General features: G+C 44.4%; 1 protein-coding gene across 3 annotated transcripts in view; it reads right to left on the reverse strand.

Annotated features, from left to right (window-relative positions):
• Positions 1-15,122, reverse strand: part of ALMS1 (ALMS1 centrosome and basal body associated protein) — a 72,607-nt gene that overhangs the window by 20,744 nt on the left and 36,741 nt on the right. For all 3 annotated transcript variants that reach the window (XM_081876579.1, XM_081876580.1, XM_081876578.1), the window contains exons 9-12: positions 6,894-8,646; positions 6,421-6,546; positions 4,627-4,797; positions 1,240-2,438 (exon numbers count right to left, since the gene is read on the reverse strand). In XM_081876579.1, coding sequence (XP_081732705.1) covers positions 1,240-2,438; positions 4,627-4,797; positions 6,421-6,546; positions 6,894-8,646 — 3,249 coding nt within the window. The remainder of the gene's footprint in view (positions 1-1,239; positions 2,439-4,626; positions 4,798-6,420; positions 6,547-6,893; positions 8,647-15,122) is intronic.

Genomic DNA, 15,122 nt, shown 5'->3' on the forward strand with positions numbered 1-15,122 from the left:
GGTGCCTAAAGATGCATAATGAAGGCACAGCTAAAGACCATTTCACCTGCTGCTTATGAAAGCTAAAGGACAACAAGGCTGACCCTTCCATACTCTCACACACAGAGGCCTCAGCTCAGCTGATGCAGTGGAGGAGGAGAAAGACAGAGAGACCCCAATGAAGATTAGCCTGCCTCTGCCCACATAGCTTAGCTGATCTTCAAATTAAAGGCTAGTTGTCACTCGTTCCTTTCACCTGTTTTAAGCAGATCATAGGTAAAGGTAAAGGGACCCCTGACCATTAGGTCCAGTCGTGACCGACTCTGGGGTCGCGGCGCTCATCTCGCTTTATTGGCCAAGGGAGCCGGCGTACAGCTTCCAGGTCATGTGGCCAGCATGACTAAGCCACTTCTGGCAAACCAGAGCAGCGCATGGAAGCACCGTTTACCTTCCCGCCGGAGCGGTACCTATTTATCTACTTTGACATGCTTTCGAACTGCTAGGTTGGCAGGAGAAGGGACCGAGCAACGGAAGCTCACCCCGTCGCGGGGATTCAAACCACCAACCTTCTGATCGGCAAGTCCTAGGCTCTGTGGTTTAACCCACAGCGCCACCCGCGTCCCTATGCAGATCATAGATCATAGTAAAAGTTTTGCTGTGGATTGCCCCACAGGTTCCTATGCCACATACTTGGGCTTAGGGCCCTCGTATTTACGGGACCGCCTCTCCTGGTCTGCCCCGCAGAGGACCTTAAGGTCCATGAATAATTATAGTTTAGAGGTCCTGGGCCAGGGCCTTTTCAGTGATGGCTCCAACCTGGTGGTATGCTCTTTCCCATGAGACTAGGGCCCTTCAGGATTTAACCTCCTTCCGCCGGGCCTGTAAGACAGAGCTATTCCACCTGGCCTTTAATTTGAATTCAGCCTAATATTTTATTTCCCTTCTCTTCCCTCCCTCTCCCCTTTTATGAAGATCACCCGCTCTGAGACCCCACGGCTAATTCTCCCCTGGCCTCCTCGCTGGCTCAAGCAGGACTAATTCAGCCAGCTAGCCTGGTGATTATCTAATGCTTATTAGGACGGATTTCCCCTAAATTGGTTTCTGAACTTTGAATTTTGTTATTCATGTTTAATACTGTATTTTATGCTGCTTTTACAATTAAGTGTTTTAAATTTGTTGTTAGCTGCCCTGAGCCCGGTTTTTGAACCGGGAAGGGCGGGGTATAAATAAAAAATTATTATTATTATTTATTATAGTTACCTGGGTCTCTTTTCTTATTGGCTCAGCATGAGCCGTTCTTTGGTAGTCTGCTGCCTTGTCTTTCCTGCTCCCCTTGGCGTACTTCTCCGAGCGCGTCTTCTGGTGTCGGATGGCGCTGTAGAGCTGAGACAGTTTGGGGGACACCTGCACTCTGTCATGGCCAAAGGCCCGGATCAGCCTCTCTGTGTCGATTGTGGAAACGGAAACACTTGCCTCCGTCCGAGACGCAGTGTCTGTCTCGGGCTGAGTCACTTCTGAATCGGAGGTGATGTCGGTTAACACGATGGAATCTTTCACAGGCCTCATTTCAGAAGAGGTGTCGCTCAGAAGCGCCGAATTCCGACGCTGCTCCAAATTTCGATCCATGTGGTAAAGAGCTGTGGCACTGACAACTTTACAATGCCTAGATTTTGTATTGCTGGTAGCCTCTGGGCTCTCTTCCACCTTTCCTCTGGGGCTATGGATTGCCACTCTACCTTTGTACGCCTTATTTCCTTGGGAAATGATCTTCTTTGACTCTTTTCCCTTTGGCTCCACTTGGACACGGACATCTTCATCCTTGACAGGAACCAGGGTGTGCCTAACCGGGTTCTGCAGAAGCCTGGCTAATCTATCAAGTCGCTCTACCAGAGACAGCTCACTTCTGCTGCTGCCACTCGGACTACGTTGCTGATGCTGCTTCTGACGCTCCAAGTATTTAGCCCAGAGTTCATCTAAACTGCCTGTGAAAGGAGCACTTTGCATCGTTGGGAGATCGGCTACCCGCTTCTCTTTTAAGCTGCTCCTTTGGCTGCTTGGAAGAAGCTGGTCTCTGGACAATTTGTGGCCACTTTTCCTCCCATCAGGCTGTTTTAGTTCCTTACTCGGAGAGCCTCTCTCCAAAGTCTCATTGAACCTCAATTCCTCCAGCACACTGTAATCTGGCTCAAAATTCGGTGGGGAAAACCTCTCCTCTCCTGTTGGTTGGTGCGGAGAGAAAACCGCCTGACCTCTTCTGGATGCTCCGTCGTACTGGAAGATGTCTTTTGAAGTAAGCGCTGGGCGCTCTTGCACTGCATACTGTCCCAAGGCATCATTCCCCGCAGGGAAGTCAATTTCATGCTGCAGAGGCACTGGGTGATGTAGGTAAAACTGAGCAGATCTGAACACTGAATGGGTAGCTGCCACAGATTCCAAGGGATTTGGGACCTTGGGACTTCCTAAAGGGGGAAAGGAAGGGAAAAGAAAATGAAATATTTAAGTTTGGCTGGAAAGAAACAGCTACAATACATGATGGTTCTCGTTCTAAATTGACAGTGCTATTCATCAACTCTAGGCGCAGTCTCCTTATATGTTTAGTTTAGTTTCTTTTTATACATTAATTTGGGGATTTGTATGCTACCTTTCAAAACAGGGCTCTGCCAAGGTGACCTACAATTAGAAGAAGGTATCAAACCATACCTTGAAAAAAGTAACGTTAAAAACAAGACAACTGTGCTTAAGGCGGCCAACAAAAATAATACAAATTATACAAAAAAAGAACATAAATATAATGAAAAAGCAACAATACAAAATGAAAAACATAAACACAAGGGAAGTGAAACAAATAAAATTAATAAGCACAAGGGTTAAAATCCATTTCAATGCACTTCCAAGTTTGTTTATGGGCCAGAGCAATAACAGCAGCAATAAATGGAGTTGTGTAAATGAACTCAGAGAAGACTAGTTTCTCTGTGCAAGCAGTTGTCTACTCCTCGGCTAGACCAACAACAAAAATAATTGCTTATGCTGGCCTAGACTTGTGGAATCTTGTCAGGAAAATAAAACGGCAGCACAAACTCTTTCCTTAAGCTGAAAATAAGGCTGTGCAAAATGGACGGCTGCCTGCATTTATTCGGGCTATTGAATTTAGATTATCTAGTTATAGGCTGGGGGGTTTTTTCCCCTCTCTGGCAGAACACACAGCTCTCCACACACACCCTCGCCCGAGGCATGAACATTTTTTAATGTGCTCATCTCCCCAACGTTTTTCTGTCCTCCCTTCCTTCTAATACTAACATTTCAAGAGTTGTGTATGTCACTCCATGGCAAGAGCTGATCAAAGGCACAAAGGCAAGAATTTTCCTTCAGCTTCTGAGCACGTTGCCGCACTGAGATTTTTTTACGTGGAAACGCAGCCAGTTACGAACCTATAAAGCTTGCATTGAAAAGCTCATATATTCTGTCCACACTCTCCCTAAAATACTACGCTGTTCTGCTCTAATTCTTTTGGCATTTGCAGATTCTGTTTAACACCTTTCCTTCCTTCGTCAGTGAGAGAAACTTTGGCTGGCTCTTTCTGCCCTGCCAGAGGATGCTGAGGGAAAGAGCACAAAGGGAAGACCAGGTTTCTGGGTTCGGTTATGGAGCCAAGCAGTGGGTCCAGAACAGAAGCATTGGTTTAAGGCAGTGGTTCCCAACTGGTGGTCCATGGACCCCAGGGGGTCTGTGGCACCATTCACATAACAAAAACTACCATAGAGATATCGAAAATTTCAAAAGTATGAGATCCATGGCCACAAATGGGAACAGCAAGCACCACACTCACATATATAAAAACAGTTTGTAATTTTTTCTAAGTCTGATTTCTGGGCCAGAGGTGTGTACGATCTTCCTGGAGATTACAGTTGGCGGGAGGAATGGTTAACCATTTACTCCCCAGCTGCCCTTAAGAAGTTCACTGCCTGCCCCCCATTAAAAATACTTGTGGCTGGAGGTGTTTTTCTAGGTATCATAGCATCTAATCATTTTGCCCTTCGTTTTCAGAAATCATCTTCATCCACAATCTTTTGATGATGAATAAAAAAGAACATCCTTTTCATGGCATCCTAAAACTATCCTCCGGTACTGTTGCTCTGAACTACTGTTCTGTTACTTTTGTGACTGTGTAATTTTGTAATTTTAGTTTAATATTTTAATGATACAGTGGTACCTTGGTTCTCGAACTTAATCCGTTCCGGGAGTCTGTTCGACTCCCGAAACTGTTCGAAAACCAAGGCTGCAGGAACTTCCTGCACTCAAGCGGAAGCCGCGTCAGATGTTCGGCTTCCAAAAAACGTTTGCAAACCGGAACACTTACTTCCCGGTTTTGGAGCCGATTTGTTCAGGAGCCAAGCCGTTCGAGAACTGAGGTACCACTGTGGTGTGTTTTTGTTTTCAACCAAGATATTTTTCTAGCTCCCCCTGGAAGCATTTGGTGAAGGGCAGATTATAGCAACAGCAACAAGTTATTTCAACTCCCATAGCAAAACAATCATTCCTGGGACACTCCGGAGCTAGCACAATACATAAGAGGATTCCAAACTGTAATATTCAGATGCCACAAAAGCAGCTCTTGTTCCACCTTCAGAGATATAGAAGAATAGTCACCTTTGACACCTTCCTCTGCTCCTGCATCTCCTCCTGTCCAAGCCTCCTTAGGAACAGCCCTTTTGCTATAGATGCCCTCTCTGTGCTTGATAGCTACAGGACTTGGTGGAATCTCATCCCCTGAGCCAAGTGCCTGTGCTAGAAATTTTGGAGGGGTGGCATCGTTTGATCCTGTTAGGAGACAGAGAGTGGGGAGACCAATATATATGTATATATGAGAAAGAGGACTGGGAAAGAAAAAGTACATTAAAAAAAAAGACACAGAGAAAATAAACATCCTGCAGCAGCATGTTTTTGTGTTGTAACAGTTCTAAAGTCTACAATGGAAGCTGATTTATATTCTGGGTCAACAGCACTTGGTCACCTTAACATTTTCCCAATTAAACGAGACATATCCCAACTCTATTAGTTAATTTAGTTCTTTTTAAAAATGGATGTATGCTTTCTAGGATTACGAGCATCCTCATTACTGAACTCCACTGCGGTCCTGGATGGATGCTACAACGAGGTCCCCTATGTAGACAGACTTTGCGTCTGTGGTCAACCTCAGGTGGAAGAGATCATTCATTATCTGTTAGCCTGCCTCTTATTTAGAGATCCAAGAGATTGCTTTTTGAAACCTCTGTTCACACAAGCAAACAGGTACACCCTGGCAGAAATGGTTGGGTTTCTTTTGAGTGAAAATAATAGCTTCATAACACACAGGAATAATGAGTTAGATGGAATCACTTCATGTTGTGGTGATTCAGAGGTTTAATCTGAAATCAAACTCGATGGTGTCTCCAGTATCTTCTCTCTCATAGTTGACTTATACTATGGATGAATGTTCTGTATTATTTGCTAGGGGTTTGTCATGACCTTCAGCTAGAACAATAAACTTACAAACTGAACATTACAGAACTACGTTCACAGAGTTCCAACCACTAGCTATGTCTTCTTGGTTCCGGTTCCAACCAAACAGGATAGGCAAACAACAGAACCTAAAAACACATGAGGTCCAATTTTGACCAGGTCATCTTTTCCATCAGGGAGAAGCTCAAAGCTATTGCCTGGTTTGAGGAAGAAAAACTAATAAATTCATGCCAGTCTTGTGATTGAACTTAACAAATAAGAAGCACTGTCCAACACCTTAGAAAAATGGTCCAAATGAGAAGGAATCAAGTTTCCCATTCAGTGGTAGGACTCAGCATTATTCAGAACTACTTTATAGGTCAAGTAGTAATAAAGGCAAGCATGCCTCTGAGTATGTACAGAGTACAGGTTAACTAAGCTCTTGTACAAACACAGGCAACGCAAACATTTTGGGTATCTGTTTAAACTGAACATTGAACTGATTCCCAGAATACTTCACTGATACCTTACCTAAAGATAAAAACACATAGAAAACTGGAACAAAAGAGGGAAACATTGCTGGAGGGAGAGAAAGAACTGGAATGATGGAGCAGTTCAAAGCAGAACCAGGAAAATTAAAAACATCTAGGGTCCACCAACATTGGTAGAAAGAAATCGTGCTGCCTTTCTAGCTACTAAATTGTTCCCCCTGTCATTCAAATCTAAAAAGCCATTTCAAACCAAAAGGCAAAGCTTAAATGAAGCACACATACGAGTTCTGTTTCTGCTCGACAACTATTGTAAATCTAGACTATTGCAGCTCAACTCTATTCAACAAATTTAAACACAGCACAACAAACTGCTTACGTTCTTGCATTTTATGCAAAGTCAGTTCCCTGGCTTCACTGAGAACAGCCATGGTACTGAGCAGCTTAGATAAAAGTTTGGAACAACAGGAAATACCTGAGTGGGAGCTCTCCATGGTAGTCTCTGATCGGACCCGTGAGAGTCTGAGGGTTTCTTTAGGACAGGGAACGTAGTACATCTCTGAGCTCCCAGGTGGTTTATATGGCAGCAACCTTGGCGTACCTGCAGGCATGGGAAGCAAGGTGGACAAGACAAGGACGCAAACTTAACACCAAATGCGATACTACTTTAACCTTATAATCTGTTGGCATGGCTAGGATCCTAAATGTATACACTTCGGTCCATGTAAAGGTCTGCAAGGAACAAGGCTCTCACCTGCCTTGTATGACTTTTCCATCCGACAGAAAATGTGGCAGTGGATTCACAAGCTAAACTGGTAGATTTACTCAAATATCCCTCAAGGAGAAAGGTCTCACAACTGAGAGGGGATAATATATAATATGAACAAGGCTGCCTTGCTCATTAGGCATAGCTCTTCAGATCAAAGAACAGTAAATTAAACTTCTCACCAGCCTGCCTGTTCAAAACTGAGATGTGGCTCATGGGAGCAGCTGCAGTACCCAGCATTTCATGACTCTTTCGATGAGAAGGTCTCAGAGCTTCCACGTCACTGGTGTCATTGCTAACAAATATCTCTGCAGAATAGGTTGCCCTCTCAGGGCTTTCTGTTGTTATTTGAGTGATGGCATCCGACGACATCCTTTCCGTTTGGGAAGAGGCCGTGGTTTTTAAGTTCTCTTCGGGACTCTGCCAATACGAACCCGGTACTCTTGTGCTTCCTCGGTCTGTAACTGGGAAAATCTGCCTGATCTCCAGTGGCTCCTGATTTGGGGCTGGTTTTGCTACAACTGGGACATGGGAATGCTTAAAGTGGGAATCTGGTGTAGGTGACCTTGGAAAGTATGCAGAATCCTGGGTGCTTGTGAAACGTTGTGGGGGTTTCAAATTAGAGGTTGCTTCTAACGAATGACTCGGATCATTTAAAGTTGCTGGATGAGGGTCGCTTTTAAATCCACCAACTCGTCTCTTTTCAGCACCAGCATCTATTAAACTAGGAAGAGGCAATTCCACATGCTTTGGAGAGAGGGTCATATGGACACCAGACAGGGCTTTCCGGGTTGGTGAGGAAGGAGAGACTGGAATGGTCGTTGAAATGTGATCTGGGGAGGAAGCGGATAACAGGCTGCTGCTTCCGGTGTCCATGGCTTCAGCCCTGCATAAATATTGATCAGAGGCAGATTTGTTCTCTTTCGTCAATGTACTTTCCTTGCCTGTAGGAAAGTGTGGCTGAGGAATACCAACAAAGCTTCTTGAGACATCTTGAGAAGCATCCTTTGCCTTTTGTTGAGGTGGGTTGAAGGGACGGAGAGGATCAGCCATAGTTTCTCCTGGGTTATATTTGTTATCAGAAGTGTTAACTGAAGGCCTGTCGTATCTTTTTAGCCCAGTAAAGCCTTGGTAAGCAGCCTGGGTTTCTTCCCGATTCTCTGTAACTGAGTGGACCTTTTGATCAGTGCAAATCGGCTGGGAATTCTCCAGAGAGGCAGAACTCTTTTCCTGAGGATATGCCTCCTTGCTGACAACCATGGGCACATGACGATGGCTGTCTCCACTCGGACGAAATTCAACACTCTTATCTGGCGCATGAACGGCTGTCATGTTCGCAGAAGCGCAGGGTTGAGGAGTTCTCACTTGCAGCTTACTAGACTCCAGCTGTTCATTGCTAATCGACTGGGTTTCCAAAGGAGTGGCTTCAGGAACGCTGGCACAGGGCACCCGGGAAGACGATGTCCTTTTACGGGATGCAAAAGTAATGGATGTGATTTGTTTGGCAGATTCTGTAGAAGAGGTGTCCGCAGCCAATTTTGCCTGTGCTGAGGCACTCGCTTCTTTTCCTGTGGCTGCCTTGGTGGTACCTGTCAGCCCCTTCAGACTTGTGTCTGTGGCGATAGGCAAGGGAGTGTGAACATTGTGGCTGGAGTCTGAGAGATTTTCTGAGTGTGCCCGCGGCTGGTCGCTGAAATGACTTTGGTCACTGGTCAAAGACGTAATCTCAGAGTCATCCGGGAGGGCACGGTCAGTTCCACATACCACCCTAGGCTGGGCTGCACTTATTACAGGGCATTCAGCTAGTTGGGAGTCATGTATCTGAATGTCCTTTTGCAGCTCACTGTCACTTGAAGTTTTTGAGAGTTCTGTGTCTGTCTTCAGAATAGAACTGCAGCTAGAAATTCTTTCATAGCTGTTTCCCCGCAGCCCATCCTGTCAACAATCCGAGACAAACAGAAGGTGCTTACTTTAATAGTACAGATCCACAACAGCAAAATCAGTTCAACAAATTAATGTAAATATTTTTATATTTGATCTGTCACAATCAATGGGGCAGAGATATAAGCAATGAATCCTGCATGTACAAACAACTGCCAAATTAAGAAGATCAGAGGACTTTGTCTTAAAGAAGGCTTCCTAATCTAAACCTCAACAAATCTTTAACTTTAAAGAATAGAAAAGGAAGTGGACCAAATCTCTTGCCTCCAAGTCCCAACTTGGTGTCAGACTGCCTCCAAACGGGCCAAGATGTCACCATGAACAGAGAGAGTCAAAGTGAGCCCCGATTTAGTGGCACATATAAACTAGGGATGGAGTTTAACAACCCAAATCTGAAAAATGTGACTACACAGGCAAAAGTTGTGAAGGCACCAGTGCTATCCCACCACTTCCTTCTCACACTTGTAACAAATTTCTATCACTTAGATCCTGCATTTAAAAATAAAAGTATTTTCAAGGCTGCTTGCAAAGTTAAAACATAAAAAACCCATCAAGGTCAAAGGACAAGCAATTAATAGACATCAGTAGAAAAATCTAACAAATCAAAAGAACAGGGAAGTTTGTCATTAAGAACCTTTTGGGATAATAATACAGTTAGCCTACAAGTTAGCCTTCAACTATTTTATTCTGAGATCTTGTGTTGAAGGGCAATTATTATTATTATTATTATTGCATAACATTCTAGGAATTGTGCCTAAAGCCAAAAGTTGCATATAGTCAAAACCCATTAGATTTAATGGCAGGTGGGATTGCCAAAGTCATTTTCCCTAGAACTACTTTCCTCCCCTTGTTTGTTTTAATTTAACTTTTTTTAATTTGCCATGTACATCATGCTGAATGCACACAAGTTAAATGCACACAAGCTGAGGCTTACTGTAGTCCCACCCACCCCTCCCAGTTTCAGAGTCTATCTAAAAATGTGGCGGCTTCGTGGATTTCCCCAGGGGGAAAATTGCACAACTGCAGTACCACCACCCAAATATGTATTGTTCTCTGGTGCTCCTTATACAGTTCAGCAGAATGGCATTTATGAAAAGACTGATCTGCCTGAGGCACAAAGTAGGTCTACAGTGGTGCCCCGCAAGACGAATGCCTCACAAGACGAAAAACCCGCTAGACGAAAGGGTATTTCGTTTTTCGAGGCACTTCGCAAGACGAATTTCTCTATGGGCTTGCTTCGCAAGACGAAAACGTCTCGCGGGTCTTGCGATTTTTTTCGCTCCCCCCCCTTTTTTCTAAGCCGCTAATAGCACTAATCCGCTAAACCGATAATAGGGTTGCTTCGCAAGACGAAAAAACCGCAAGATGAAGAGACTCGCGGAACGGATTCTTTTCGTCTTGCGAGGCACTACTGTACGTTCTTGCAATCGGCACAATAAAAATGTAAAGGTTTTATTAAACGTCACTTAAAGGCAACATTTATTCTACACTTTACTGATAGGTGGTTTATTTGCAGAGGCACCTGTGGATGGCTTCACAGAGGCAGGCAATTTCTAATCTAGATTTGAAGACTATTTCCAACAGCTCCGGTGTCACCCAGTTTAATCTGTTTACTGAAATGCCAATCTAAATAATGCATGGGCAAAAGAGAACGGCGTAAGCTTTGAACTCCACTAGGGCTCTCTTCCTAAAAAGGAAGAAAGAAAACCCCTGGCATGTGAGGTTTACAGCTTTACTGAAACAAAGCACACTTTTGGGCATGCTATGGATGAAGATTGCCCATTAAAATAGAATAAAAATTCTCATCTTTACTGCAGCTAACGTCAAGTCTTTTGTGAGCCAGAGAGAGAAATTATAAAAGCTGCCATTATTCCTTTGGAGGCAGCAATACAATAAATGCAAAGAGATATCCTCTTGTTTACCTGATGTAGTAAAAACAACTTATTTGGCACAAGTAAAAACAAAGAACAAAAAACACCAGCCTGCTTCTGTAAGAAAGGCTGAAACAAAACACATCTTTTCAGAGCAAAGATCACACAGCAAACTGTCAGTCAAACAAACAAACAAGGAACCTTTTTCAGATGCATGCAGAAAATTCAGCAACTCCAGCTTCCTGGAGTGAAAATTGTTTCTTGGAAGCAATTAGAGAAAAACAGATAGTATTCAGGTGCATTACTCAACGCTTCAAAACATGCTGCAAAGCCTCACCTCACCCCCACGTCAGCACTAGAGGCAGAGGCATTGTTCTCTTATGCTGGGAACAGACAAGACAAACAGGTGCAAAATCAACAGGCATTTATATCTATGAGTTATTCAAGAACGTAAAACCAAGATGCTGCTGGCAATAAGGAGTTCTTTAATACAAAAGGTCTCCCTACTCACCACCACCGCTGCACCCCTAACGTCAAGAAGCACAGTCGCTTCTTACATTACTTTGTCACACATGTCTATCAAAGACATGGGCAGGATTGAAAATGACTGGATAAGGTGCATGTTTGAACTTTTGAATAATCTGATACAGGCCTCAAATGGGCTTTCTAAAAAATATTCAAGAAACAAGCCAGCAGAAGCATCCCTGAGATGAATTATTATTATTATTATTATTATTATTATTATTATTACTACTACTACTACTACTACTGTTATTACCCAGCCCACCTGGCTGGGTTTCCCCAGCCACTCTGGGTGGCTCCGAGCAGAATAGTTAAAACACGATAAAACATCAAACATTAAAAACTTCCCTTCAAAGGGCTGCCTTCAGAGGTCTTCTAAAAGTCAAATACAGTCGTACCTTGGAAGTCAAACAGAATCTGTTCTGGAAGTCCGTTTGACTTCCAAAATGTTCGGAAACCAAAGTGTGACTTCTGACTGGAAGCCACGGAGGCCCTGTCGGACGTTCAGGTCCCAAAAGAACGTTCACAAACCAGAACAATCACTTCCGGGGTTGTGACGTTTGGGAGGCAAAATGTCTGAGTCCCAAGGCATTTGGAATCCAAGGTACTGTTAGGTTTCTGTTTATACCACTGTGCAGTTTTGGGAGTCACAAGACTCTGTTTACATTCCAGACTGTTGGAAGTCTCACGGGAGACAGATGTTGATGTTACTGGTTTCCTTTTTCTTTGTCCAGTTGGTTCTCTGCCTCACAGAGAGCAGATATATATTCTTTTCTGTCCTGCGTAGTTAGAAATAAAACGTAGCAATGTAGCTCGTATTTCTCGTCCTTCTGCTGCTATTTGTATACTCTGCAGAATGGGAACATGCCTGGAGCCTCCTCAAAGGCTTAGGTCATTAATCACCGTCAGAGGAGCTTCCGAAGGCTTGACCGGAGGAGCAGCTCAGTTGTACGGAGTTCCGACAGGTAGGACTGTAGTTGTTTATTTCCTTGACATGTGAAGGGAGGGTGTTCCATGGGGTGGGTGCCACTACTGAGAAGGCCCTCTGCCTGGTTCCCTGTAACTTCACATCTGTCAGTGAGGGAATCGGCAGAAGACCCTCAGAGGAGGACCTCAGTGTATGGGCTGGACAATGGAGGTGGAGACACTCCTTCAGGTATATGGAAGGCCAGGAAATCTGTAAGGTCATTGTTTGAGAGCAAGCTGTATGTGTAACCCTCAAAGCACGTATGGAGGTGGTATATGCCCTAGGCAGCCACTTGAGGCTCATTCTATTTCTTCTGAAGGAGATTCCTGCATTGCAGGGGGTTGGATAATAATAATAATAATAATAATAATAATAATAATAATAATAATAATTTATTTATTTATTTATTCCCTGCCCATCTGGCTGGGTTTCCCCAGCCACTCTGGGCAGCTTCCAACAAAACATTAAAATACAATAACCTATTAAACATTAAAAGCTTCCCTAAACGGGGCTGCCTTCAGATGATTTCTAAAAGTTTGATAGCTATTTTTCTCTTTGACATCCGGTGGGAGGGCATTCCACAGGGAGGACGCCACTACCGAGAAGGCCCTCTGCCTGGTTCCCTGTAGCTTGACTTCTCACAGCGAGGGAACCACCAGAAGCCCTTTGGAACTGGACCTCAGTGTCTGGGCAGAACTATGAGGGTGGAGACGCTCCTTCAGGAATACTGGACCGAGACCATTTAGGGCTTTAGAGGTCAGCACCAACACTTTGAATTGTGCTCGGAAATGTACTGGGAGCCAATGTAGGTCTTTCAAGACCGGTGTTATGTGGTCTCAGCGGCCACTCCCAAACGCCAGTCTAGCTGCCGCATTCTGGATTAGCTGCAGTTTCCGGGTCACCTTCAAAGGTAGCCCCACGTAGAGTGCATTGCAGTAGTCCAAGCGAGAGATAACTAGAGCATGCGCCACTCTGGCGAGACAGTCTGCAGGCAGGTAGGGTCTCAGCCTGCGTACCAGGTGGAGCTGATGGGGACTAGATGGGGTCCCTGGGATCCCTTCTAATGCTACAATTCTATGATTCTATGCCAACACCTGGGAATAAGGTCAAGGCTGCCCTGCCCACTCTGGACTCTAAATATTCCATAGACAAACTAGCATTTGAAAGGTAGGGATGGGTGTGCATTTCCTCGGGATCCGTGGTCAGGAGCTGTTTCCTAGTGGTGGGTGGGGCAAAACCTATAAACACACACAAAAGCTATACATACACAGTTACACAAAACACACCACAAAGCTAATTCATGCAGATTGGCTGGGGCGCGCGCGATATTTTTATCCCCATCATGGCAATGAGGAGGCCCCTCTCTGCTCCTTAGCTCATTGGTGAGTCAAAGGCAGATTTAGGGGAGCATGTACCGGGCGCAGAGCCTTGGGTGTGCCGCCAGGGATGCTGCAGCTACAATTTAGAATGGCGTGTGAGAACCAGAGGGGCGCTGAATTTTTGCGGCGATCAAGGCGCCACGGACATTTGAGACCCCAAGATCCGCCACTGGCCAAGTTTTCATCCCCACTGCTGCATGCTGTGTGGGGAGAGTGAAATCAGTGTGACACGAAGGTGTTGAAAATCACGTCCTCTGATGACAGAGGGTGCAGCTTTCATACCCACTGCAGCAAGATAGGGAAGGGTTTTTTTTTATGTCATTTCAACAATTTGTAAGCCGCTTAATTACAGCCATCTCTAGTCAGTGTGTAGGAGACTTAATACAATAAAACTAAGAATGAGGAAAAAACTTTAATTATGTGGAAGTGAATGGTTACTGGCATCTGGCATTATATATGGCGATTCACCAGAATCAATGTCTTATCATTTCTGGCAATAACCCATAATGGAAGCCAAGCTGGGATGGAAAGAGGAAACCATCAGTGGTGACTCACTATGACACCAGCTGTGTGAACTTGCCCTCAAAATGTGGGGCAGATTACTACGGCTCCTTTGGATTTTGAGTATATTAAGGAAAGCAGGTATTCAGCTACGCAAGTCTCACTTATTTCCTGTTTATTCTCTTCAATTGACAACATACAATCTATTATCTGGTTTTCATAACTAACTACAATAAAACTGAAATGTAAAACCTGACCGTTAGGTCCAGTTGCGGATGACTCTGGGGTTGCGGCGCTCATCTCGCTTTACTGGCCGAGGGAGCCGGCGTACAGCTTCCAGGTCACGAGGCCAGCATGACTAAGCCGCTTCTGGCGAACCAGAGCAGCGCATGGAAACGCCATTTACCTTCCCACCATATCTACTTGCACTTTGATGTGCTTCAAACTGCTAGGTTGGCAGGAGTAGGGACCAAGCAACGGGAGCTCACTCCGTCGCGGGGATTCGAACCGCTGACCTTCTGATCGGCAAGCCCTAGGCTCTGTTGTTCAACCCACAGCACCACCCGCATCCCTAAACTGCAATGTAAGATGTACTAATTACAACACAAAACTAAAAATGTGTCTGCGCATGCATACATACATACAAGCCTAATGTCAGTTTCACTGCCGAGAAAAAAATAAAACACTAGATCCTCACCGACAGGGATCTGACAGGAGACCTTGCAGTTTGTATGTGTGTCACACAAACAGTAATGATCTGCTGCTAATAAATAGACATAGGCGAAATTTGCTTGTAATACTGAGTTACGTTTTAGCTCTATGTCAATGAGACCATGCCAAACATCAAGCTTGTGTTCTTCCCCTCCTTCTACCATGTGGCCAGCATGACAACTTTAGAAAAAGTTTAGTTTCACTCTAGCAGAATCCCTGCCTAACATTATGTTTGAACCAGGAGTCCCAGTTTAAAACAAGCTCTGTTAAGTTTCATAACAAGACAACTTCACACCTGGCTTGAACCTGGCTTGTTATCTGTTTTATTTAGGGAACTTGTATACAGTTTAACATCTCAGAAAAACCTCTAAGCGATTCACAAATTAAATGCAATAAAATACTGAGGATATAGATTTTTTAAAAAACCCATGAATACATTAGAAGAATTCTATCATTAAAATAGCACAGTCAGCAACAGAACAGAGTAACCATCCTTGTTAATGAATCTTATTAGCTTAA

The sequence above is a fragment of the Podarcis erhardii genome, assembly GCF_964252035.2.
Source record: "Podarcis erhardii genome assembly, chromosome: 9".
NCBI classification, from domain to species: domain Eukaryota; kingdom Metazoa; phylum Chordata; class Lepidosauria; order Squamata; family Lacertidae; genus Podarcis; species Podarcis erhardii.